At 38.9% G+C, this 27,102-nt stretch overlaps 4 protein-coding genes across 4 annotated transcripts; 2 read left to right on the top strand and 2 right to left on the bottom strand.

The window, feature by feature from the left end:
• The first annotated feature begins 14,737 nt into the window (after nucleotides 1-14,737).
• On the top strand, nucleotides 14,738-16,027 carry LOC133726924 (uncharacterized). The gene has a single exon (XM_062154565.1). It carries the CDS (start codon nucleotides 14,738-14,740, stop codon nucleotides 16,025-16,027), a length of 1,290 nt encoding a protein of 429 aa, XP_062010549.1.
• Nucleotides 16,028-16,425: 398 nt separating this feature from the next.
• On the bottom strand, nucleotides 16,426-19,462 carry LOC133726953 (glutathione S-transferase T3-like). Its single transcript, XM_062154590.1, has 3 exons — nucleotides 19,200-19,462; nucleotides 17,538-18,044; nucleotides 16,426-17,082 (listed from the first exon to the last, which is right to left on the bottom strand). Exons 1-3 carry the CDS (start codon nucleotides 19,281-19,283, stop codon nucleotides 16,810-16,812), a joined length of 864 nt encoding a protein of 287 aa, XP_062010574.1. The 5' UTR covers nucleotides 19,284-19,462; the 3' UTR covers nucleotides 16,426-16,809.
• Nucleotides 19,463-21,220: 1,758 nt separating this feature from the next.
• Nucleotides 21,221-23,797, top strand: LOC133710150 (methyl-CpG-binding domain-containing protein 11-like). The gene is made up of 3 exons (XM_062136160.1): nucleotides 21,221-21,554; nucleotides 21,673-21,756; nucleotides 22,666-23,797. Exons 2-3 carry the CDS (start codon nucleotides 21,685-21,687, stop codon nucleotides 23,479-23,481), a joined length of 888 nt encoding a protein of 295 aa, XP_061992144.1. The 5' UTR covers nucleotides 21,221-21,554; nucleotides 21,673-21,684; the 3' UTR covers nucleotides 23,482-23,797.
• A 60-nt stretch (nucleotides 23,798-23,857) lies between these two features.
• Nucleotides 23,858-26,004, bottom strand: LOC133710161 (thylakoid lumenal 16.5 kDa protein, chloroplastic). The gene is made up of 4 exons (XM_062136170.1): nucleotides 25,580-26,004; nucleotides 24,721-24,851; nucleotides 24,457-24,529; nucleotides 23,858-24,234 (listed from the first exon to the last, which is right to left on the bottom strand). Exons 1-4 carry the CDS (start codon nucleotides 25,908-25,910, stop codon nucleotides 24,125-24,127), a joined length of 645 nt encoding a protein of 214 aa, XP_061992154.1. The 5' UTR covers nucleotides 25,911-26,004; the 3' UTR covers nucleotides 23,858-24,124.
• Between the last annotated feature and the right edge of the window lie 1,098 nt (nucleotides 26,005-27,102).

The following is a 27,102-nucleotide window of genomic DNA, read 5'->3' as shown; positions in this document are numbered from 1 at the left end:
TTTCCTATTTATAGAAAATTCCCAATTTTCAAAAATTCATAACTTAATCATACGAACTCCGAATATTGCGTTCCACATGTCCACGAACTCGTATCGACGAGCTCTACAACTTTCATGAAGGAAGTTTTCCCAAATTTTGAACGTATAAAAAGTCAACTTTGTTGACCCCCTAAAAACGTTCGTTTTCGAAAATAAAATCGTTCGAACTAATTCCACAACTTCTCCGAGCCTCGTACTCGCTCCCACTATCGTGAAATCATTTCTAAAAATCCACGGAATTTAATTTGGATTTTCCGGGGTATTACAGTCTACCCTCCTTAAAGAAATTTCGTCCCGAAATTTGAGCGTAAGTCAATTCCTCTCGATTAAGGTTGACCTAACCATAGAATCTCCATCTCTTCCAAATCTGTAGTAATCTACAGAGCCACAATCCTTTGTATAAAAATACATTCCTATGGCCACTAAATCCTTTCATCACAAACGTAAACTCACACAACAACTGCTCAACAACACTCCACATCACATACACAAAATCGTCACATGGATCATCTCATAGATCCTCACATAGATCTTCACATAGATCATCACATAGATCATCACTCTGTACTGGCATACAAGCACAGTAAACACTCCCACAAAGTGTTTCGCTACTCAATTAGCATCACGGTAAATCTCCATAGTAAAACTTAAGCATGCACCACTCTTCACAACCATAGAGATGCATCACTCAAAACAAATCATCCCCAAAAGCACGCCAATAAATTATGTCATCCAATGATGATGACTTGGGCTTGCTCAATCCTTGGGCTAAGCACTAGGGCTGGCCAATTGGGCCTGAAGAAATCGGACCATCCACATTTCGAACCGGCCCAAACCACTTTGGGTTTAACATTTGGGCCTACTATTCGGGCCGAACAATTGGGCTTACCATTTGGGCCTACCATTTGGGCTTACTATTTGGGCTTACTATTTGGGCCTACCAATCGGCCCACCATCTTCCAGCTCGGCTACGGTATGAAATTGTACATACCGTATATACGTATGTATACCGTACAGATCGTATATACGTATGCATACCGTACAACTGTATATTCGTATGCATACCGTACAGACCGTATATACGTATGCATACTGTACAACTGTATATAAGTATACATACCGTACAGACCGTATATACGTATGTATACCGTACATACCGTATATACGTCCGTATATCAAGCATATACGAGATCCAAAAATATTTGTAAGAGGTAAGGTTCGAACTCCCGACCTCAAACACGAAGGTTTTGCTCCCAACCACTGAAGCAAGAGCTGCCTTCATTAATATATGCTCACGTGTTATATTTATTATGTCATAAGCGACATAAATAAAATAACGGGGGAGGCAAGGTTCGAAACCTTAACCTGCTGCACAAGGGCTTTGCCCACCAACCACTGGAGCACAAGCTGTGCTTAATATAATGTGTACAAATGTTTTACTTATTATGTCATAAGCGAACATAATAAAAATAAACGAGAGGCAAGGTTCGAACCTCTGACCTCTTGTACATGAGCCTTGCTCTTCAACCACTAGAGCACCAGCTGCTCTCGTTACTATCCATGCAACTTCTTTTATTTATTCTATCATAAGCGATAGAATAACAACAAACTGTCGGTACACTCCACGTGCCACGACACGTCTCTTCCGTGATTTACGGAAAGCAAATCACTTTCGGCTAAAGCTGTCTGCCACAGCGTCTCGAGGTTCGGCCTGTCCCCTTACACGCTCAACACGCGCCAACAGCTTTTCCGGGTTTCGGGGCGACTTTAATCCAACGCGTGGATTCAAATTCTGAGATCGTTCATCCAACGGTGGAGATCTGCTCACCTTGTTCTATAAATAGGTGCATTCTGGAGAAAAACTGTTCACTCCAAAAGAAAAGAAATTTTTCTTCCGAGCTCAAGTCTTTCTCTCTCAACTCTTCAGCCTTTCTCTTCTCAAATCCTTTCTTCATCAATTTCAATCCTTCTCTTCTGATCTTCTCTCCCATCTAGTTGATTCAATCCCATCTTTCCTCTGAACTTTCAGATCTTCAATATTTTCCTCCAAATCTTCAATCCTTCTTTCTCAGATCTTTTCTTCCATTTGAAGATTCGATCTCATCTTTCCTCTGAGAATCTCAGATCTCCAATCACCAGTTCAACAACTCCAATCCTTCTAACAAAATCTCCCTCAAACACTAAACCATGTATTCCTCGATTTCCACATCCTCTCACCCCATGACCCAAGAGCCACGAACTCTGCAACTAATGGAGCTCCAAACCCCGCAACAAATGGAACCACAACAACAGCAACCAACAGAGGAGGGAGGAAACACCCAAGCAGCTGGAAGTAGTGCCAACATGGATTTCTGGCGAAGCCGTACCAGGTGGATTCCTACTCCAGAACAAATAAGAATCCTCAAGGATCTTTACTATGTCAAGGGATTTAAGTGCCCAACTACAGAGCAGATTCACGAGATCTGTCTCCAGCTGAACCAGTATGGGCATGTTGAGGGTAAGAACATTTACTTTTGGTTCCAGAACGTCAGGGCTCGAGAGAAGCAGATGAATAGGTGTAATCAGGCTGCTCCAGTGCCCATGAGAACTAGTTCTCTTGGTACTGGTAGATCCATTGATCTCAATTTTGGGTCCACTGGTTCTACTGGTGCTGGTGGATCCATCGACATCAATTTTGGGCCAGCTGGTGGATCCATTGACATCAATTTTGGGTCCACTAGTTCTACTGATGATGGTAGATCCATTGATCTCAACTTTGGTTCCACCTATTCTACTGGTAATGAAGGATTTCTTGATTTAAATTCTGTTTCATATTCTTCCTCACACTTCAACACTAATACTAGTACAACTCTTTTGGCACAACAGGAGGACAAACATCCCTGCAACAACGAGGAGGAGATCACCAGGAGGTTCAAACTCTTCCTCTGTTCCCCGTGCACGGCGAGGACGTCTTTGGTAACCTGAAGGCTACTTCCGAGGAAGGTAGCGCTTTTGGTTACTATTCTGGTGGCTCAGGCGGTTACCACAGTGGCTCAAACGTTTCTCTTGAGCTCAGCCTCAACCCATCCGGAGCTGCTGACTAGGCTTAGTATAGCATAGTCCTCGCTTTTTTTTTCTTTTTTTTTTCTTTTTTTTTGTAATATAAACTCAATAAGATGGTGTGCATGTTTTCTTTCCTGTTTGTTTAACCAACAACAACACCAAGGATCGAACCTTGGTCACCCAATACTGTTTTCAAAACCATAAACAACTCTACTGCACACATCTTTCATAATGATGCAATAAAAACAATCACTCAAAAAGAATCCAACAATCAATTAAGTCGCATCGAGGTCTAGCTAGTATCCTCTGAGTCAAACCAAACACAACAATTTCATCGATAGGATTAGGGATTTATAAAGCTAAACACATCCTGAGTTAGCTAGGAAAAACCCACGTTTTTAGAGTTACTCTTACAACTCTTATAGAATCTCGATAATTCCATCTATCAATTGTTTCAACAAAAACTCACCACAATTCAATCCCTAACATTTAGCGATTCAGAAATCAAATCAAACTCCATATCACATAGTAATTCACTTGAACCACTATGGATACCTAACAGAATCACTAAAATCAATATCCGAAATTGCGTTTAACTATAACACCTAAAATCAATCACCAAAGGCACACACTCTCATCCAACATCATTCACAAGAACTGATTCTAACTCTCCCAATTAATTACACCAAAATCAACTCCATTGCAAAACTTTAAGTGTCCCGCCTACTTAAACTTAAAACACACAACAACTTCAAATTCACTGCAGCCCATCTCCATACTACGATCCAAAACTTAAGAAAACTAGTTCACCACACAAAGGCCACAAAATTCAATTTCATTCACTTGAACAAAACTATATTCACAAGTCACGGTCAGGTCATCAACCCATGGTGTTCAAATGAATAAATTTCAAATCCAGTTTTCCTTGTGAATCGTAACGTATCGTTCCAAAATGATGCAAGTAACATCAACCACGTATATAAGACACATCTCGCGAACTCAATTCAAATTCAGAATCACCAAAACTACTACTAATTCCAATTCTACCAACAATCCTGATTCTGAAGGAATTATAGTACTCAACGACAACCCAAAACAATGGTCTCTCCTCTCTAACCATCGAGCACAAAATAAAATTCTTGTCTCGCACCTTAAACCCTGCTTAACAACTTACAAGCACAAGGAAGAAGTAACCGCAATAATTCCTTCCCTAACCGCAACACTACTCACAACTCCACATGAGTCAAGAATCTATTCAAAAACATTAGTATATCCAACTTAAAAAGGCAAAATTACTATCGATTAATACTCGTATCCACATTACAGACGAGCATAGGTCCACACCATGCCTTCAACCAAACACTTCAACAATCAAAAGAACCTCATTTCCATAAAACAATCCTCGTTGACTTAACAGAGTTGAATCAAGAGGTTTCTATTCCTCAAGGATTGTAACTCGCAGCCACTGAACTTATTCCAATACGAACCTACAAGACAACTGTAAGGTTCTAAGTACAACCCCTTCGAATCTCCATCACCTAAGGAGTATAGTATGCTTGGCTAATACATGTATAACACTTAAAACACAGTATAAGTCAAATACAAATTCATATTAACCAAGTCAATACTATAGGGAATGTATTCACGTTCCCTAAACGACCTAGCGGCCTAAACAACTCCCAACACTCACGCATACCCAATGACTTAGCCAATACCAAAGAGCACACGATGGGGATCCGCTGCAGACGGGCCATCACTCGGAAGGTATTGACACATCACCAAATATGCACCTTACGCTCTGATACCAAACTGTCACGCCCCGGATTTTGAATGATAAATTCAAATCCGAAACCTGAATAATTACAATTACAAAAAAACCAAATCTCGAAACTTCGAGTTCATTATTACAATTCACTCTCACAATATATTATAAAGCTCAAATGAGCATAACACACCTCACAACTTACAATTGTTGTAAAACTCTAACAATTGCTCTAACCGCACGATCACCGTCCTGGTTCTCCTGTCCTGTAGGATTACCCGCTACACAATTTGAATAGTGTACCGGGAGTTGCAACAACACAAAACCCGGTAAGCTTTTTACAGCCAGTATGAGTAAACAAGAAAGAACTGTTGATTTATTAGATTTCAAGACTACCACAAACCCACGTTACTTTCTCACTCTCATATATATATATAGACACTTATGAGTTACTCTCAATTTAGCTCATAAGATCACTCACTCTCATATATATATGTAGACACTTATGAGTTACTCTCAATTTAGCTCATAAGATCCCTCACTCTCATATATATATATAGACACTTATGAGTTACTCTCAAATTCGCTCATAAGATTTCCCAACATTTGGTAGACAGACTCATATATATATATAGACCCTTATGAGTTACTCTCAATTTCCCTCATAAGGTTACCATATATATATTGACACTTATGAGTTACTCTCAATTTCACTCATAAGGTCACTCCACATTTGGCAGACAGACTAGAGCTCTAACTGAACGTAACCACTCGTCCGGCCACAGACGTGATTACGATTTAATACTATTAATAACCACCAGCCCGGTACGAGAGCGTGATTCACTAATAGATGCCATGGTCACCTCGTGACCTAGTGATCTCCACAGATCACAACAATTTATTGTTCCTCAACAATAAAACTCAACACCTCTCACAATATATTGTTTCTCAACAATAAACTCAATACCTCTCACAATATATTGTTTCTCAACACAACTCCAACAATACATATTATTTCACGTAATAATATATATACAGACATTCACACAGGAATGTCTAGTAACACCAACAATAGTTCATATGATTGCAACAAAATAAAGCAATTAATTGTATTGGGTTCGAAATATGAACCACGTGAGGTTTACTCACCTCGATAATCCCGCTGCGTCTTCAATTCAGCTCAAAATACGATCCACAATCGTCCACCAACTCAAACCGTCAATCACCTAGTCCAATAATGATCTTGACTTAGCCAACAACTCAAATATGTAATTAAACGACGATCCAACGCTCAGATTCAAATTAAACGATGATCCAACGGTCGGATCTGAATTTAATGATGATCCAACGGTCGGATCCTCACGGATCGCCTTTAGGATCATCCTCCAAAATTATCACGAAGATCCAACGGTCAGATCTTCCTGAATCGCCTTTACTAACATCTCCACAAAATTATATGAAAATCCGACGGTCAGATTCTCACGAATCGCCTTCCGAATCACTATTTCTCAATTATACGAAGATCCAACGGTCGGATCTTCGCCCGTGACCTCACAAGGTCACCGGGACAGTCATACGATCAACATATCCAAAATTGAAGCAAAACCGATGGTCAGATCTTCACAGATCGTAAACCGAAGATAAACGTAAAAACGTTAAATAGTAACGTCAAAACGTAAATCCACTATTTATCAACTTTTTCTAACATGACCATGTTATATATCAAAACGCTCGTATGGATGCATAGATCATCGCCTAGATAATGAAAACTCGAAATATGGTCTGATGCGCCGCCACAAGCGGTGGTCAGTGGGCGGTCAACGCGGCGGTCAACGCCGGTCAACCACCTCAGATGGCAAAGTGACCAACTACAAACTGGTTCAAAATGAAAGGGTGATCGACTTCCATACCTGGAGCTAAGTCTGGTTTGGCCTAGATCGTCCTAGATCAAGCGTTGAAGTTGGATTAATCTCGTGCGTCTGATCAGATTCAGATTAAATCAGGGACGTCGAAAAAGTCAAACCATGATCTAGCGTTCTATACACAAAATCGTGATGAAAGGCTTACATGGGGATAATCAGGGGGAGGAGGAGATCACGAAAATGGGGAGGATCGGCCCGTGCAACGCCGGAAAAGTGGTTTTCCGGTCGGGTCGGGTTCTAGCTTCGGGGGGGGGCTTCGATCTCCATCTGGGGGCAGCGGCGGGGCAAGGCGGTGGCAGGGAGCGGCTGGGCGGCTCGAGGCGACCTCGGGGAGGGCCGGGTCGTGGCCGGAGGACGAGCGACGGCGCCGCTGGCGTCGGGTCGGGTCGGCGGGTCGGCAAGCGTGGGGAGGGTTTTGCGCGAGAGAGAGAGAGAGAGGGGGGGGACTATTCCGCAAAAAAAGGAATTTTTTGTCCTTGAATGAAAAATAAAATCAGAATTTTCCTATTTATAGAAAATTCCCAATTTTCAAAAATTCATAACTTAATCATACGAACTCCGAATATTGCGTTCCACATGTCCACGAACTCGTATCGACGAGCTCTACAACTTTCATGAAGGAAGTTTTCCCAAATTTTGAACGTATAAAAAGTCAACTTTGTTGACCCCCTAAAAACGTTCGTTTTCGAAAATAAAATCGTTCGAACTAATTCCACAACTTCTCCGAGCCTCGTACTCGCTCCCACTATCGTGAAATCATTTCTAAAAATCCACGGAATTTAATTTGGATTTTCCGGGGTATTACAGAAGCACAAAGTGCCTGCATATGGAATTCCTATACACCAGTGATCTATCTTTGTTGACATGTCTAAAGTTGCGGGGAGGGGGAAGAGACCATTACTTTTACTATGCATCTGTATTGAAGTGAAAGAACATGGAAGCATATGCAACAAAGTAAAGGTACATACCAGTGGATTTCTACAGTTAACCAGCCTACACTCGTCCAGAGAACCTTCCAACATCCAACTCTCCCAAACATCAAAACTGTGACTTGTGAATACAAATTCCATTCTTCTATTTATTTGCAATGTGAAAATAGCATATGATTTTAATCCCAAACACGAATTGGCATTTAAAGTTCCAGGTCAGCTTAATTATGCAAAATTGTTACATCACACAAACTTCCTGGAATGAGAAATCAATAAAACAATGCTTATGGGGTCCAGTTGAACCATGCAGAAATCAAATATTACCTGCAATAACTTTCAGCCAGCAGCAAAAGATAGGAAAACAATTCCTCTTTCTAATGCATAAGAAGCTACATTAGTAAGCAAGACCAGTACTTTTGTACTCCACTATATCCAAACATTTCCAATCCTCTCATTTCAACTTGTTTCTGTAATGTTCTACTTAAATCACTGAGCTTTATCCATACAAGATACTAAGCTCTAGACCACACTATTATCAGCAAAACCACATAATCCAAAATTTCCAATCCTTTCCTTGACTCAATTTCTACCCAACAAATTGGCAAACCATATAAGCAAGTAAATACACAAATTACAATAGTTAACCAATAAATTAGACATAAAAACTCACTCGTAGTCGTCGTTCTTAATGAACTCGATGACGATTTCCTTCTTCGGTTGCATCTGAAGCATCTTCATAAATGAACGGTGTGGGTTTTCGATTACCTCCAAAGGTCCCGCCGATGTGGTCGAGCTCCATGGCCTTGTCCACCAGAGTCTCCATCGCAAACCGAAGCACTGCTCCTTCCAATTGGTGTTGTTGTATATCTTCGTCCGTACGATCTTCTCGATCAGGTTCGTTGTGTATCTGGGGTTGGGCTGGTGTGAGAGAGTTGTTGTTACAGTTTGGTGAAGGAGGAGCTGTCGGTCTCGGCGGTAAGGAAGAGCTGTCGGTCTCGGCAGTAAGGAAGAGCTGTCGATATCGGCGGTAAGTTCCGGTGCAGACCTCGTCGATGTCGGAGGTAGGTTCCGGTTCTGGTTCGAGGCGTTGCAGAGCTTGGGAGAGAGAGAGAGAGAGAGAGAGAGAGAGAGAGAGAGAGAGAGAGAGAGAGAGAGAGAGAGAGAGCAAGTAAATTGGGGCTGTAGATTAGGGCTGCAGATCGATGTTAGTGGGAAATAAGGCTCGGAAACCAAAAGAAAAAATTGAGGGAAAATGAATTCTTACTACGGCAAGACGAGATTGAGTCGCAATTGATAAAAAACTTACTACGGTAAACATTTGCCGTCGCAAATGAGAAGGCTTAATCGCGACGGAACATTTTCCGTAGCAATAGGGTCTCAATTGCTACGGCAATGGATGCCGAAGTAAAAAGGCGAAGCAATTGAGGTTTTTTTTAGAAGTGTGTTGGGCTACTATTTTGGGCTGGGTTGTTGTGACCTAGGCCCAACTCTATGTTTTTAGCTCTTGTCTATTTACAATAATTTTCTCTTATCTGTCTGGCCTACAGAATCTTGGTATCCTACATCCAAAGTGGAAGAGTTTCTTGATGCACCGCAATTGAGCGCATTGGCTTCAGAAGCTTTTCTCTGCTATTATTCCTAGCTAGCATATCTTTGTTCTGATAGGCTCCTGAATATAGGAGCGGAATTGTTTGGCACCTATCACTCCTGGTGGGAACTATGTATCGTGCTATTCTAGCCTGAGTTTACTATGAATGCAATCGTTATCTTCAAAAAAAAAAAAGAGTAGTTTATGCATGGAATTAGCAACCTAACACGAACGTTTATCCTGGATAGCCCAATTATAGATATAAATGAACCAATAACTAGTGATTAATCAACTTTTAGAAGTTATCAAACGAAACTGTACGTAACTAGCAACTTTTTAAAGTTAATTTGTTGTGCAGGTAATCATTCAATTTTTGAAATTGACCAACTTTGCATTAGTTGCAACATCAGATCGGGACGATTGAGGGTTTGCTAGCTTTTAACTAGCTTCCCATGTCTTCCTATCAATCTTAATCTGCTTTTCTTAAAGAAGGAAAAACCAATAGAAAAAGAGTGAGTTAAGTAACATATATATGGTCTAGTTTTAGTCAAGTGAGAATTGAGATCCATATCCACTAACTTGACGACTTTCTATAGTTGAGTCGCAACCCTACAATTGAAAAAGAGTGATGTTCATGAATATATGCACTCGGTTTGATCCCTCTATTATTTTTGATCAATTTCCATTGGGAGATAGATGCCGAAACATATCAAATTGCATACATGGCCACTATTCGATAGCAATTACGTACCACAAAGATCCAAATACATTTAAAACCCAAAATCTTAATAGAAAATTACATAGTAGCACATGACCAAAGATATAAACACAGAAAACTCACATTCAATTTGTTTTATACAAATAAGGACACAAGCCCAAGCCCAAAACCAAATGAAGCAGGCCTGGCTTCAAATTTTGATAGAAAATGACTAAAATGCTCAGTTTTTATTATAATTTACGCTCATGCCACTACCATAATCCTCACCAACCAAAATCTGAAATCCCCAAATGCAAAACGCAAATCAGAAAACCTAAAAACCCCAGCGACATATCCAAAACGCTTTGCAAAATCTCCGTAGTACGTAGCAGCACTCAGCTTGAAATAGCAGCCATGTCCATGACTCAAAGCTTCGCAGCTGTAAATATAATGATCGAGTCGTTGTGGTGAGGCCGAGGACGAGGTTGGCTGTGAAAAAGCTGAAGGAGGAGGAGGTGCTGCCGGAGCCGGAGAAGGAGAAGGAGAAGGACCGCGTGAATGTGATTTCGGAGAAGGAAGACTCCGATTCGGAGGGTGAAAGGGAGGAAGAAGAAGAAGAGAACAAAGCTGTGATGGCTGACGATAGTGGTGGCTTGAGTGCTAACAAGGTTGCTGGGCAAGAAGAAGAGAACAGTACGACGCCGTTTCCAGAAAAGGTATCCGAAAATTTGTGCCTTTATTTCAGTTGGGTCAATGCTGGTTCTGATGAATTGTGTTCCTTATTTGTTTAATTCTTATATTGATGCATGAAGCATATATTTTGTTTAATTTATGGATTTTCTGTATTAGTTATCTATGGATACAGGTTTTGATTGCAATAGTTACTTATAGAATGCTTTGGGTTACTGAAAGTGATGTTCAATTTATCATAATAAAGCGAAAGAGATTGCCTTAACTGATACATGCACTAGGTGCTGGAAACCCGCAGATATTTGGTGATGTGATGGGAATGCTTAACCATGTTTCCATGTATATTGATTATCTCGACATCTTCTATTGCAGTTTTGGAACTTATCCCATTTAAAATTGTTGTTCTGGCTTCTGGTTTTGTTATATCAATGTTCTTATCTTGCTATGTGTGAAGTACATATTATTGTTATGTGCTACTGTGTGCAGTTTATTGTTGTTATGTGCTACAGTGTGCAATTTATTTGAAGTTTCTTTCTGCAGTTTATTTGATGTTTATTTGTGCAGTTTATTATTGTTATGTGCTACTGTGTTAAATTGAAGTTTATTTGTGTAGTTTATTATTGTTATGTGCTACTGTGTGCAGTTTCTTGTATTTGTGAAGTTTATTTGAAGGTTTTGGTCTAATTACTCCTTCTACTGCTACTGCTAATGCTCCTGTTACTGGATGAGTATGAGTGCAGCGAGTGCAGTAGCAGGATTAAGCGATGACGAGTGCAGTAGCAGGACAAGAGTACAAGTGCATTAGCAGAACTGGACGAGTATGAGTTCAGCGAGTGCAGTAACGAGATTGGACGAGTGCAATAGCAGGATTAAGCAGTGACGAGTGCAATAGCAGGACAAGAGTACAAGTGCAGTAGCAGAACACGAGTAGAAGTGCAGTAGCAGAACTAGATGAGTATGAGTGCAGCGAGTGCAGTAGCAGATTGGACGGGTGCAGTAGCAGGATTAGGCGATGACGAGTGCAGTAGCAGAACACGAGTAGTAGAACTGGACGAGTAGGATTGGACGAGTACAGTAGCAGGATTAGGCGATGATGAGTGCAGTAGCAGAACTTGACGAGTATGAGTGCAGCGAGTGCAGTAGCAGGATTGGATGAGTGCAATAGTAGGATTAGGCGATGAGATGAGAGTAGTAGGAGAATGAGGTCTGAGATTCTTTCTCTTAGCAATTTGTAGAAGAAAGATTTGTTTTTTTTTTTTTTTTGCTTTTGAGAAGTAACATAAATGGATTATTCTCAGGAAAAAAAAGTAATATAAACAGATTATTCTCAAAAAAAAAAAAAAAGTAATATAAACAGATTATTCTCAGAAAAAAAAAAAAAAAAAGAGTAACATAAATGGATTATTATCAGAAAAAGAAAAAAAAGTAATATAAAGGGATTAGAAGTTAAAATGAGTAGTTAAGGGTAAAAAAGTAAATTAACTCATGACATGTGGCAAGTGGAGAGCAGATTGTCCTTATTTGTAAGATTTAATCCTTATAAAGGGATTCAAGTCAAAATAAGTAGTTAAGGGTAAAAAAGTAAATTAACTCATGACATGTGGCAAGTGGAGAGCATATTGTCCTTAAGTGTAAACTTTTGTCCTTAAATGTTCAAAACCAAATGTTGTGGAGTTTTTTGTGTTTTGAAATCCTATCAAGGGGGTATATGTAGTTTATGGAAATCTTAATTGGTTTATGCATACGCATACGGTTCAAGAAGAAAAATACTTAGGTGGGGGCTTCCCCACCACGTGGCCTTACGGCCACCCAATCAGAGGAAAGAAAATTTTTCATCTTTTCCGAAAATGCCCCTGCTCTCTAATGTGCAATACCCAAAACACCCCCCTGCTGGGGGGTGATTGGCCCTCCCCACCACGTGTCCCGTGCGGGTGCCCTACGCAAGAATCTCTCGTTCAATAATGGCAGTATTGTTCGAGACAATCCCGGTGGACCCTTGTTCCACGGAGGTGATGGTGATGGCTCGTCCTAGAAAGAGTTTTTTCTTTGGAAATTGAAAAGTTCGGATGAAATATACACATAAATGTATGAACGTAGGTACAGTCTGCTTAGGTCATATAGTCTTATGGTTTGAATATGCCATTATTTATAGGTACCTGGTTAAATGATCATATCTTCACATTTGTATATCAAGTTTTTTTTTTTTAAAAAAAAAACCCTTAACTCACCCCATTCTTACATATGCCAGTGAGAATTGAACCTATAACCTTTATAATTATAACTTATTAACAAGTCACAGCTCACCGACAAGAAGATATATGAAGTTACTTTGAGGAATGTACGTGTACCAATCAAAGCAAGGAAGAATCTGACATCGCACCGGCCATCTCCATGTGGTTTTGATCCTTAATTAATTTAGAGAGATAATTGGTTAGGTAATCGCCGAAACAAAAATTCTTCCTCTCATTAACTAGATTTTGTTCCTCGTCCAATGTTGGTTCCTCCTCTCCATCACAAAATCTTCAGAGTCGCGTTCTTTTCTTTCTAAATATCAATTTTTTTTTTTGGGTGAATTTTCTAAATATCAATTACTAAAACATAGTTATTACATAAGACGGAATAGTTTATAATAAATGAATACACAAAAAAGAGTATAAAAACGATTAATGAATGAGTTTTGGCTTTACTCTCAGCCTATTTGCCCACCGTTTAGCCCCGAGTCCACCCGTATGTCAAAGTCAAGCACCATTGCTTTGGGCAACAGACCAATGAAATTCACTGTTGTGCGATCATTTTCCAACTTAACCACCCGAGTTCAATACAAAGTAGGCTCCTAAATCAGTAAACTTTTATGTCCCACGAAATTCATAGCTTACATATTAGCAACAAAGTCCAAAATCCCCGTCTAACTAGTCTACTTCTTTGACTCGTCAAATTTGTATCTGTTCTGCAAGCAACTAAACATGGCCAATTGCGCATCTTCTGCTTGCCTGCTCCCCTTACATGTTTGACAACGATCGGAAATTTTTTCGATGATTTGAAGGGTCTGAGGTCTGGCAATGAATCAATCAAGCTAGATACATAGCTAGAGTACTAATACAAAGGGGACCTACGTCCAAAGCTAAGAGTTAATACACAGACGGCCGGCCACAGCCAGAAATAACTAGACCAAAACCTGCACATGCGGGACAGTACGTTTTCATAAAAAAACAATGTATACCCAATTCCATCTCTTATATGTCTGATCTGTAATGATAGATCAGAGCAGTACCCTCAGAAAAATGCAACGCCGTGTCATAGGTCAGTGTTCAGAGAAGCCATGAAAACCTAGCCATGCTCTTCATGTGAAACCTCTCAATGCTGTTCGAGATGGTAATATGGATGCATGGCCATGAATGATGATGATGATGATGATGATGGCGGTGGTGGCGGCGGCGGTGGTGGTGGGTCTCACGTGTGGGTGGCTGAGAGCGACTGCTCAGTTCAAACAGATCAGAAACTGGACACAAAAATCTTGACCTAATTTACCTAAATAAGAAGATACATGTAAGTACCCGACTACCCGGCCTCTCTGATTGAGTGCGTACAATATATATGCTACATCGGGCTTTGGTTTTTAAATACGTGGGTAATTACTGTTAAGAGCATCTCCAACAGCTTCCCTATAATTTCTGTATTATAGGGAAGCAAAAATCAAAATCTCCATAATTTTTCTGCTTCAACTCCAACAGCTTCCCTATTTTACAGATTTCTGCATTTATTACAACAATAAAATATTCTACATTTAAAACAAATCTAAAATAACGGCTAGTTTACAACGGCTATTTTATAACGGCTAGTTTACAACGGCTATTTTATAACGGCTAGTTTACAACGGCTATTTCTAACGGCTATTTTACAACGGCTAGTTGACGTCAACTTCTTCTATAAATAAGAAAGAATCATCTATCACATTTTCTATCTCATTCTCATAATTTTGATTCCTTTGCTTCCTCATTTCTTGCTCACTTTCAAACTATTTTTATGGCTCGTTGTTCTTTGGCTAGTCGTTATTTAGTTGATACGTACATGAATGACGACGACGATATTCATGAAGAATATGAAGAATCGTTACTTGTTCAAATAGAAGAAGAACGTCTTGCTAAGAAGAATTCAAAGATAGGTCGTCGTGGTTCTATTATGGGTCACAATATTGTTGAACGTGATCCAATCGAGGGTCACGAAAGACTTTATCGTGACTACTTTGCCAATCCTCCAAAATATGGGGCTCGTCTTTTTCGAAGGAGGTTCAGAATGAAGCAAGCTCTTTTCCTTCGAATTCATGATGCTGTCATTGCACACGATAATTATTTTGTTCAAAGAAGGAATGCTGCTGGGCGTCTTGGTTTGTCATCACTTCAAAAGGTAACAGCCGCTTTTCGAATGCTTGCTTATGGTGTTACAGCCGATTATGTAGATGAGTATGTGCAGATTGGTGAAAGCACCGCTATAGAAAGTCTCAAAAGATTCGTTGTAGCAGTTGTTGAAGTGTTCGGTGATGAGTACTTAAGATCCCCAAATAGTGATGACCTCACGAGATTACTTGCAAAAGGCGAAGAGCGTGGCTTTCCTGGGATGTTGGGAAGCATTGATTGTATGCATTGGACATGGAAAAATTGCCCAACTGCTTGGCATGGTATGTTTATAGGCCACATTCATGAACCAACTATTATTTTAGAAGCTGTAGCTTCATATGATCTTTGGATATGGCATGCTTTCTTTGGGTTACCTGGGTCTCTTAATGACATCAATGTGTTAGAACGCTCTTTTGTATTTAGTGAATTGGCTGAAGGCCGTGCTCCTCCTATTAGCTATGAAGTCAATGGTAGATCATATGATATGGGATATTATCTTGCTGACGGTATATATCCATCGTGGGCAACATTAGTGAAGACTATTCCAGCTCCACAAGGAAATAAGCATAGACATTTTGCTAAAGAGCAAGAAGGGGCAAGGAAAGATGTGGAGCGTGCATTTGGGGTGCTTCAAGCGCGTTTTGCGATTGTCCGAGGCCCAGCAAGATTTTGGGATAAGGATATCCTAAAGTATATTATGACAGCATGCATAATCATGCATAATATGATCATTGAAGACGAGCGTGATGAACATGAGAGTGATCGTAGACCAAGACACGTGCATGAAATCGAAACATTATATGATAGAGTTGCTGACATTCCACGTATATCACCTTCACTTGAGCGTACACCAACACTAATGGAGTTCATTGAAAATCGTCATCGGATTAAAGATAAACAAATGCATACTCAACTCCAAGAGGATCTTGTCGAGCACTTATGGAAAGTACATGGAGGACAATAGTGATTTGCTTATGCGAGGACAATGTGTTGTTATGAGTTCTTGAAAGATTAATTTAGTTTCCAAATTATTATTATGTTATGTTCTTCTTCATTATTATTAATGATTTTTTCAATTGAGTTTCCATCTAAGTTTATGAAATACTCGTACAAATATTATGGGGAATAAACTTTATGTTATTGTTAAGTGATGATCATAATGAGTTAAAGGACTTTGTCATCCTTCCATTGGATTTATTCACCCTGCTGTGGATGCTAATCCACAAGAAAGCAAAAACCTATCTCGGTGTATAATAAAGATCTCACCACATGTTTCAAGCAGAATTTGAAAGTTGCACGTAGCAAGTGCTAAACATATCAAGTACTAATATCAAGTACTAATATAGTCTCATAGAAAGAAAGAGCATAAACATAACAAGTACTAATATTGTCTCATAGAAAGAAAGAGCATAAACATCCTTTTCTCTACTGAAAATAAAGAACTAACACAAGTGACTACTGATTTTCATTCCTACTAGCTCTTTTTGCCAAGATTTCCTTCTGAAGACTAATAAAGTACTCTGCTTGAAATGGAGGCATGACACTAGAATCCATAGACATTATTTTAGCATCCTCACTTCGAGCCTGAAGTTCAATTTCCTTTTCTCTCAGAGAAACTTGCTTTTGCTCAGTAGCAAGTAGCAACTTAAATTGTTCTGCCTTTATGCGGTCACTTTCTAATCTCCTTGCCCTCAACTCTTCCAACTCAGATCGGATTTTTGAAGATTCATTCTCATTTTCACCAACCTACTCTTTGGATTTTGCCTTTTTGATAGCTTCCTTGGTAGCCTTTCTCCCAATTGGCCTCTTCAAGCTTGCAGGTTCAGGAGCTTCTGTATCATCGTCTTCTAAATTGATAGAATCTGCAGCTTTACTAGAAGGAGCCTTCAACTTTTTCTTACTTTCAATTTTTTGATGTTCATCCATCCATTTTTGCTGAAACCTCAAAATTACCCAACAATGATCAAGTACAAATGCATGACCTTCCTCCAGCTTGAAATTCTCTTTTGCTTCCACTATCTGACAAAGTCAATATATAAAGATCCTTTAGTCTAACACATGACAATTGTAAGACAAACACTAGTTGAACAAGTAATTCACATTGATGCAGAATTCAAATAAGCCCCTCATACTGGCATGACATTGAGAAAACTCATTAAAAACGGGAGTTGACAGAATTATATATATACATATATATATATATATATATATATATATATATATATATATATATATATATATATAGACACACACACACACTATATGTATATATATGATTCGTCTCTATGTGTGTGTAGATATATATAGTTATGAGCTTATAAAAACACTCCACCACAAAAGGGATCTCAAACAGACAATTAACACACCATCACAGCTCCAAAAATAAAATCAAGGGCAACAATCCATTATGAAAATCAAAAACACAAAACTGAAAATAATGATATTAAGTCCTTATGTTTATAACAGCTGCTTACCTTATCTTGTTCCGTATAACCACTTCTCCGTAAGTGTTCAAATTGAGCATAATGTCCACAAAACTTACTCACAGTGCTGCTGATTGTTGACCAACGGTTTGTTAATGATTTTTCACTCCTTTCAGCAGACCACTTCTTGTGTTTTTCAAAGTAATCAGTAATCCTTTTCCAGAATTGTTTCTTCTTTTGATCGGCTCCTTTCACCGGGTCTAAGCCAATATTGAGCCATGCAGATACAAGAAGTTTGTCTTCCTCGATTGTGAAGTTGGCTTGTCTTTGGGCTTGTCTTTGTGCTTTCTTGTTGCTAGGTGCACGTGGCGTCTCTTCGTAAGTGTAAACTTCATTTGTAGGAGTCTCTTCATAAGTGCAATCTTCATATGGTGAATGAGCATAAGTAGAACCATTGGACTGATACTGACTCGCCGGGAAATCGTGTGGTTCATTAAGGTCACTGAGGGCTGATTCGTTGTTGAGGAGGTTAGTGAAATTCAATGGCATCGAAGCCATCTGAAAAAATTAAACAAGGCAAAGGCACACATTAAGTACAATATCAATGGTATAAGCTGTGAATATTGAAGAAAGAAAACAATGGGACCTGCAACCAGATTTGCTGCTGGTCAATGAAGAAAGAAAACAATGGGACATGCATACATGCATAGACAACCTATTTCAAATGATCATCAACTATCTGTGCATCAAGTCGATCGAAGTGTACTAACTTAATGTGTTTTTAATCCAAAAACAGTAAAGCAAGAAGTTGATCAAATTATTGATTTGCTGTAAGCAAGAAATTAATCCAAAAACAATAAAGCAAGAAATTGATCAAATTATGTTCCTTGTTGTCAAAAGGTACAAGCTGCGAAAAACCCATTTGCTTGATCAATGGTTAATTAGATATGACAACTTGACAACATACTGATATTTAGGATAAGTAATTTCCTATATGTGATGATGCAAGGAACTTGCAGTACGTAGTTGATATATTTCTAAAGCTTTGGCCTAACTGAGACCCAGAGAGAGTCAAGCCAAGCTCACCAATTCATTCATTCATCCCTGGACTGAACTTTACATGTGTTTTGGGTCACCACTACACTAGAAACCCCCTCTCCCCCCCAACCTGCTTTCCTTGTAGGTTTTAGTTAAGAAGACACATGGAAAAGGTATTATGCTTTCTGGGCGTTGGATTCCATTGTTTTAAAATGAGTTGCAGACTTGCAGACAAGCTTGAAAATTCATCCTTCTCTTTGAGGCATTTTATCAGTAACCAAAGGGGCGTTATGAATGCATGGCATGCTTTACAACAGCAACACTTATCCAGACATCACCAAAACAACAAATTATACATAGGTGTAGTTTTATCCAAACTTCATAATATGAAAAACGAAAACCTGAAAATCAATTTGAAAGTTTTCACCAGGGAGATTGCCACCCCTGTAACACAATCAACAATGACCACCAAAAGTGGGAGAGCATTCAAACGCCTTCAGATAATTATTACCAGAATTGGCAAAGCATTCCTAACAATTAAAGAACAATCAAGGACTCAAGAACTCAAAATTTTCAAATTCCATGATCAATCAAAACAAACGAGCGTGGAAAAGACGAAAACAAGTACAAAATTGGAATGAATCAAACCAAACGGAGGTGGAGGAGGCGACTCACCGGCGACGCCGTCTTCTTTCTTGGTTGAGCTTCAGTCGAAGTTGAACCATTTGAGACGTTGGGAGTGGGGAGCACGTGAAACATTTATGAACTTTTCTATCGCTATATTTTTAGCGTTTGCTGTAGATTTAGGGAATGTAATCTTCTCTCTCCTCAAAATCTCTATTTTAGGGGAAGGTTTAGGGAAGCTGTTGGAGTTAAAAATGACCCAATTTTCTCTAAAATAGAGAAAAATGAGGAAATGCAGAATCTGTTGGAGATGCTCTAACAAATGATTCTTTTTCCGACTCTCTTAAAGAAATAGTGTATGAAAAATTATTTTGTAACAAAAAAAGAAAAGAAATAGTGTAGTAGGCGACTAGGTGTTGTCAACAGGTCCATGTGTCACAAATGTGGAGTATTAATTTGACTGTATTTTATTTAGCGCATGTTAAAGTACAACCATAAACACCCAGTCTGTTAAGTTTTTTTATTTTTAAATTAAGATAAATAAACTCGTATATTAACTTGCTTCATAGTTTATGCTTTAAATGAAAGTAAATGATGTTATAGACAATGTGCATGCCCAGATGTACATGTGTAATGGTGTCATGTCCACGCTCATGCAAATGATTCTAATTTTGAGAAGGTTTGGCTTCCAAATATGCTGATGTTCTATCAAATGTGAGATTATTGCAAATATGCTGATAAGAAGGTTTCCATTTTTTGTTTTGGCAAGAAGAAAGTCATGAGTTCAATTCACAGGCGACCATCTGTTAGTTGGCAAACTATAAATTGTTGGTTAGCTGGCCTAACAATAATGTGAAGGTAAATGATTTTACTCTAGAAAGACCTTCTAGCTTATCTTGCCCCAGCTAAAAATAGATGGATCCTAAATCATCATTGAACTCTTGAATTTGTAGCCCCAGGCCGCAGTCAGTTCCAGTCTCAATCTTCCAGCCCACTAGCCCAAACTACCCTCTTTTTTTGAAAAGGGAGCCCAAACTACCCTCTATTGGTTTCAAAAGTTTCCTTATCAATGTGGACCAAAGAAGCTCTTATCAACGTATTTAAATTTTTTTGTCCAAAACAGTATATGGTGGCAACTGCGAAATAAATAATGACCAATAAACACAGCTCTTGCCATTTGCGAGTTATGAAAATTATTTCTGTAATTTTAGGAAAATTTCTGGAATGTATTTAATTTTAATTTCATGGGGAAAAAGAAAGATGGGTTGTCCTGGATCCGCTCCATCCGGATAAGGTAGTTGGTTTTGGATAGACCAAAGTCCAACCACCTTAAACGGAAACCAAGGTCTTCCAAGTACTTATCTTAAAAATTTATAATAAAGTCAATCCAATGGAGTGACTACATGTTACTAAGGATTTGAATTTTCTTTCAAATACATGAACGCATTTTTAGTTGGAGAAAGCTTTTAGTAGGTTGGTTGTGCAGCATAGGACATCCACCCAGCAAATTATAGTATAAAAGTATTTTAAAATTGAATGGATGTTTAGACAAACCTGGTAGGCCGACCGTGTTCGATCAGACAAATTTGGTGGTCTGACCCTCGTATTGAATGCAATATATCCTCTCTTGTTTTGGTAAAGAATTTGAAAGTCTAAAATATAAACATCTTTCGGGTGAGTTGAATGTGCAGATAATTGATGAATCAGACATGTCAGTATAACATAAGAAATTTTCTTTCCAATACGTAAACACATTTATAGTTGAAAAAAGTTTTTAGTAGATTGGTCGTGCACATAGGGCATCCGCCCCGAAAATAATAATGCGAAAGTATAATGTATCAATCTTCTCAAAACACCTCCTCTACATACGAAAACATTAATATGCTTATATATTTTAAAACTATACATGTAACAAGAATCAGACAAATCTAGTGCTTCAACCGTGTTGTTAAATGCAGTAGACCCAATTTTTTTGATTTGTCTAACTCAACAGAGATTTTGAAATTCAAAACATGAGCTCCTTGCACCATCTCTCGACCACCACAGTGAATGAATGGTTGAAATTCCAAACCAATCGAGAAGCCCACAAGCTGAGCTGCTCAAGCGTCACAAGCCCTGGCGGTGACTCACAGCCGCCTGAAGTCAAACCCAACTAATTTTAACCGACACAATCCAAGCCGTCAATCAAGTACACCTGTCACCCCCACAAACCACCGTGACGGTTCAAAAATACCCAGCACCAGAAATCACAGACCAGCTCTATCGTGCTCCTGGGAAGCACACAAATCCTCTGATTCAACAACGTGTCTGTTTCAGTTGGCCTTCGCTCATATTTAGTGTTCTGCCCTCTTTTCCTCTTCCCCCAATTTCAATCTTTAATTTTTGGGTTTGTTTTTCAAGAGCAAAGTAAGAATCTTTATTACTCTGTTTCGAAAAAGTTTGGATTTTTATTTGTTGGGTATAAATTAAATTCAAGTTTTTTTTTTTTTTTTTTTGTTTGTTTGATTGTATTGGAATTTGGTAGGTGAAAGTGGAAATGGCAAGCTCAGTGGAGAAGGAGGAGGTTGTGACCTTAGAGCTACCAGCTCCTTCTGGTTGGATGAAGAAGGTTATATTTGCTTCCTCTCTGTTCTGTTCAAATTTTAGGGCTTTTTCAAATGTTGAATTGAATTGGTAGTTGGTTTAGTCTAATTCGTGTTCATTTGATGAAATTTCACTTGGGTTTGTCTTCTTTTTTTGGTGGATTATATGGTGGAATTTGATGATATGGTGAAGGGTTGTATTTAGGGTTTGTGGTGTTCGTTTCAATTTGAGTTGAATTTTCAGTAATTGTGCTGTTCTTGGGTTTTTTTTTGTGTATCGAAATGTGTTCAATTAGGTCAAAAGTGTTGGTCTTGATAGGTTCTGTGGAAATCACATATTCTTGGGAATTGTTTGGAGCTCTGCTTTGTGTATGGTTTTCTGCATTGTCCATATGTCTGGTAAACTAAACTACTTTTACAGAGGAGTTCATTTTGAGGTTTGGATTTTGAATGAGTTGGGATTTACAGGTTTTGTGATTTCGTTTGGGGGTGATCTTTTAGAGAATTGTATTTCTGATTTATCTCACATGAAGTTTGGGATCGGGTTTGTTGGCATTAGTGTTACAAAATTAGAGATGTTATCTGATATGGTTTGATACTGGAGTCTCAATTTGGGCTAGTACCAGGCTTGAACTATAAGGTCTCCGTGTCTGATGATTTTTGGAAGTTTCATGAGCACTGCCTCTGAACTCTTTAAGAGGAGGCTTGTTATCAGCTAGTATGGCAGTAGTTACCTTATACCATTTCGAAAGATCCTTTCGTGATTTTAATTAAGGTCAGAGTGTCGTCCAGAAATTTACAATCCTATGCTCCTAGCAAGACTTTCTTAATTTTTTTCCCCCAACAACACTACATACTGTTTGATGATTCGTTATCTATCTGCCAGTGTGTTATGTCAATATAACAAGTTTGTGGTGGTCTGTGTTAATATGCAGTTTGTGCCCAAGCAAAGTGGAACTCCTAAGAAAAATGAGATCATATTTACGGCTCCAACTGGAGAGGAGATCTCCAACAAAAAACAGCTGGAACAATACCTGAAGGCACACCCTGGTGGCCCTTTAGTGTCAGAGTTTGATTGGGGCACTGGTGAGACCCCAAGGAGATCGGCTAGGATTAGTGAGAAGGTCAAGGCAACTCCATCCCCAGAAAGTGATCCCCCAAAGAAGCGAAGCAGAAAAACATCAGCTTCGAAGAAGGATAGCAAAGAAAAGGAAGCTGCTCCTCAAGGAACTGAGGAGACAAAAGTTAGTCATGTGCAAGATGCTGATAAAGCTGTGAAGGATAACGATACTGAGATGGAAAAGGCTGATGTGAAGGAAAACCAAGATGAGGATAAAGTACAAGATGCAGATACCAAGGCAGAAGTAGCTCCTCCCGAAGAAGCTAAAGTTGATGTAGGAACCAATGAAGGGAAGGAAGTTGAGGGTTCTGGCTCTGGAGAACAAAATGAAAAGAAAGGTTTGGAAGGAGGAAAAGTAGAAGAAAAGGTCGGGCAACCACCGTCTGAGGCGCAGGAAAAGGAAGTGACCGGGGATCAGGGCAAAGCAGACATAGCTACCGCACATGAGGACAAACATGAAGGAGAAGGAGAAGAAAAAGAAAAACATAATGAAAGTGAAACTAAGGAGAAAGAAGCAGCACAAGGGAAGGATGAGGAACATAAGAGTTCAGGTGTTCATGAGTTAGGCAAGAAGATTGAAGCAGCAGTGACTGACAATTGCAGCAACGGCAATGAGGCTGCGAAGGTTTAGCTTTGATGGCTCGCTAAATCCGATTTCTCTTCCACCATTCTGACCCCCTCCACATTTCTCTGAATATCTCTAGTTTCAGTGTTGTTAATTTTAGCCATCTGATTGTTCATTGAAACATCCGACAATAGATCATTAGATTAGGCTGTACCATGTACCATCCTTTCTTGTGTATTAGAGAGACTGTACCATCGTTTGTTGTGTACTAGAGAGAATGTAGTTGGCAGTGACCTCTGTAACATTATGGTGTAAAATACTGGTGGTGTAATACTGCTATGCAGTGATATTAATAAGTCGGCTTGACTTAACAATTCCTTCTTTTACTTGATTTTTCTGGGATGACTAAATGCCTTAGAATCATAAAATGCTGCAACATCCATAGCAACAACCAGTAAGAGATCTCTTTGATTCTATAGGTATTACAGCTGCCCATGATGGCCAAGTTTTGCACAGGCTGGTAAGCAATGTATACAAAAACGAGAAATTCCACTAGTTCGGTTCAAAACAATGTATAAAGAATGATGCAATCGAAATTGGTAGTGCTTGGTGAAATCTGTTGTAGCCCAAACTCAACGGAGACGGCTGATTAACAGTTTTCCTCTCATAGAAAGATTAATTAGTTGAAAGTAAGTAATCCTCTGTCTGTTTAAAGTCCCTTAAGCTGGTCAACTAGCCCGGTTAATGCTGTCCATTTCTCGATTGCACTGGCAGACGACACAAACGCAAGTTTGGAGGACTCTACATCATTCTTTGTAACTGCAAGGCAAAAGCTTACATAAGCCATTTAAGCAAACGAAAACCATGTTTCAACTGTGCAAGAAAAAATATGTTCAATGATGCAAAATCTAACTAAAGCTGTATGATACTAGGTGTCATGGTGAAACTGGTGTTTCAAGCCACATTTTGATGTGGAAATTCATGGCACATCTCTAAGAATAATCTCATTGAGCAAGTTTTCCTGATGAAGTAACAACAGACCTGATGATATCAATGAAGCTAGTGAGGAATTGAATGCATCCACCTCTGTCTGCTCTTCAGGACTAGAGCTCAGCTGTTGAGAAGGTACACAGAAAAAAGTCAGAAAGCTATACATTTATATACAAAAAGAACAAAACAAACAGAGATGATAGTTACTGATATTATAAGTCTGATGATTGAGGTTCTCTATGACAAATCACCTTTTTTTTTATAAAGAACATACTTAAAATATCCTGTGTACTAATGTTATAAACTAAGGATGACCTTGTTCAAAGCCAGATTGGCCTTCTTAACCCAATCTGTATCCCCGAGAACTGAACTAGCTGTAGACAAATCGTTACCATCGATGGCCTGGCCTACTTTGCTCAGCCTGAACACCAGTTCCTGTAGATCTCCTGCAACACATCATTTCATTATGGTAAGGTTTGAGCTTGTCACAGAACCATCATTGTGGCTGAACTCGAGAAAATCAGGTCAACAAAACCATGCAATCAGCTCCACAAAGAACCACTGAATTACACTGGCAAGTAATATAATGAAAAGAAATCTGTTTAGTATGCATGCTTGAAGTTTATAAGCGCAAAGTGCTGCAAACTCTGAAGTTGTTGAATTACAATTGCTAGAACAATCAAAGCAGGAACTCTCAAGACTAAATTACTAAAATCTGAATGTTGAATTGCTAATGTAGACCAAACCAAGATTGAATTACTATTCAATAGGCCCTAACCAAGATTGACATCTAAAATAAGTTCCCCATTCTAACCTGAAGAATACAAAACTGTTATTATAATATCAAGAAGCCATTAACAAAAAAAAAAACACATATGGGCTCATAGCTAGAACAATGAAAGCAAGAACTTTCAAGACTAAAATTTGAATGTTCAATTGCTGAACTAGATTCTAGACCAAAATACCCAGAAGTGATAGAATCATACAGAACTATTCAATAAGCAGTAATCAAAATTTCCACTGAACAAACAAAATTAAGTTCCCTATTCTAAACTGGAGAATACAAAATGTTATTACATCATCAAGAACCCATCAACAAAAACAACACATAGGGGAACCCTAATCACTGATCATAATCCATAATTGAATACAAGAGAAAGTAACAAAATTTGACCTGTTTCTTTTTTGGCAGAGCTGATGACCAACTGTTTTTCAAGCCTCTTCTGCCTATCTTTCTTAACCCTTTCCATAAGCTCCACATCATCATCAGCTTCTAGAATTGCTGCATTGGAACTGAAGCAGCCTCCACCAACCACTGAGAACACAAGGCTGGTGGCAAAGCTGATGGAGAGGCCTCTCTTGGTCAGAGCTGGAGATGCTGATGATGATGAGTCACTGTGTGCTTTGCAAAAGGTCAAGTGTCTCCTGGTGTTACCTTTCTGGGAAGAACTTAATGTTGTTACAGAGAGGAATGTGTTTGCACTAGAGAGAGAGGCTGTGGCCATTTCTTTCTTTGAAAAAGATTGATTCTTTTAGCTTAATTTTCTGGTGGGAAAATCCAGAGGTATTGGAAATGACACAGAAATTTTCACGATAAGGTTGCAAGGGTCACTCCTTCTCATCCAGTCAGTTTTTCCTACTGCTCTAGGGCTATTTTAGTAATAGACCTATCCCACTAAACAATATACAAAAGCCATAAACCTCTCAGAAATGGTTGGTTATAGGGACTACTCTGTAGACTCTGAAGCATTATTTTATGTATTTTGAAAATGGTGAAGTTCTTCATAGAGATTTGTTGGCATTATATAACCCAAGAGAAATACATTTACAACTGTTGTTGAGACTCATGAGGAACAACGGTTAAATACAGCTCTTTATGTTGAGGCTTTAGTTTCACCAGCAATTGGCTGTGGTGTGGGCATTTGATACCAACATTGCAAGTGTTTCTGTCTGATATGATCAAGATTTATGCCACATTTTGGTTGTTCCCCTGCTCACATTTTAGTCGTACCCTAAGCATATGTCTTCTAATAAAATGACGGATATAGTTATTGTTTAGATTACTTCTCGGCTTATCACATTTTTTGGTGATTCTGTAAACCCCAAATTTACTGGCTTTGTTTTAGTCATTACTTCTGATTGTTTGAGAGTTGTTACTTGAATACTTGTGATTGTTTGAGTTGGTACTTGTGATTGATAGTGTCCTATTAATTTGGTTGAACTTTTTGTAAACTTGAATCAAATCCAGCATGCTCATTCTATCATGATCTTCACAGCCAGCACTATATCAAGATGTAGAGGGAGAGGCAGCTCATTCCATCTTCATCTTCACAAATCACAACTAGCATTACCCGATAACCATCATCATATTCGCAGCCAACATGTATCTCAAATCCATCATCAGCCTAGCTAGCAAGAGAAAATACAAGTGCCCCTGTGAAGATGAAAGGAAGTGGAGGCTTTAATTACTGAGATTCTGCAGCTTTATTCTTGATGTGGTTGGTACGTTTCTGTAGATTTGGGATGTTGCCTACTTGCCTTTTGGTTCGTTTGGACAGATTCATGACATTATTCAATAGGTTCCTTTCTGAAAATTGGCAGTGTCGTCTTCTGTTCCGGTCAGTTTCCTAATGTTCAAGGGTCTTTTAGTCTTAAAGCCCACAAAGATTTACGAATACAAGCCCAGTTAACGAGCCT

Source organism: Rosa rugosa, chromosome 1 (assembly GCF_958449725.1).
Source record: "Rosa rugosa chromosome 1, drRosRugo1.1, whole genome shotgun sequence".
Taxonomy (NCBI): Eukaryota; Viridiplantae; Streptophyta; class Magnoliopsida; order Rosales; family Rosaceae; genus Rosa; species Rosa rugosa.
This window is presented reverse-complemented; position numbering and strand designations above follow the sequence as displayed.

What these genes read in the sequence shown, in the direction of transcription:
- LOC133710161 (XM_062136170.1), bottom strand. Translation starts at nt 25,910, where the DNA reads ATGGCCACAGCCTCTCTCTCTAGTGCAAACACATTCCTCTCTGTAACA. An exon ending in CCAATCTGGCTTTGAACAAG is followed by an intron (nt 24,530 to 24,720) that starts GTCATCCTTAGT and finishes CCTTCTCAACAG; the next exon opens with CTGAGCTCTAGTCCTGAAGA. An exon ending in AGCTTCATTGATATCATCAG is followed by an intron (nt 24,235 to 24,456) that starts GTCTGTTGTTAC and finishes TTTGCCTTGCAG; the next exon opens with TTACAAAGAATGATGTAGAG.
- LOC133726924 (XM_062154565.1), top strand. Translation starts at nt 14,738, where the DNA reads ATGAATGACGACGACGATATTCATGAAGAATATGAAGAATCGTTACTT.
- LOC133710150 (XM_062136160.1), top strand. Translation starts at nt 21,685, where the DNA reads ATGGCAAGCTCAGTGGAGAAGGAGGAGGTTGTGACCTTAGAGCTACCA. An exon ending in CTTCTGGTTGGATGAAGAAG is followed by an intron (nt 21,757 to 22,665) that starts GTTATATTTGCT and finishes GTTAATATGCAG; the next exon opens with TTTGTGCCCAAGCAAAGTGG.
- LOC133726953 (XM_062154590.1), bottom strand. Translation starts at nt 19,283, where the DNA reads ATGTTTCACGTGCTCCCCACTCCCAACGTCTCAAATGGTTCAACTTCG. An exon ending in GAAAGAAGACGGCGTCGCCG is followed by an intron (nt 18,045 to 19,199) that starts GTGAGTCGCCTC and finishes TAATTTTTTCAG; the next exon opens with ATGGCTTCGATGCCATTGAA. An exon ending in GTTATACGGAACAAGATAAG is followed by an intron (nt 17,083 to 17,537) that starts GTAAGCAGCTGT and finishes TGACTTTGTCAG; the next exon opens with ATAGTGGAAGCAAAAGAGAA.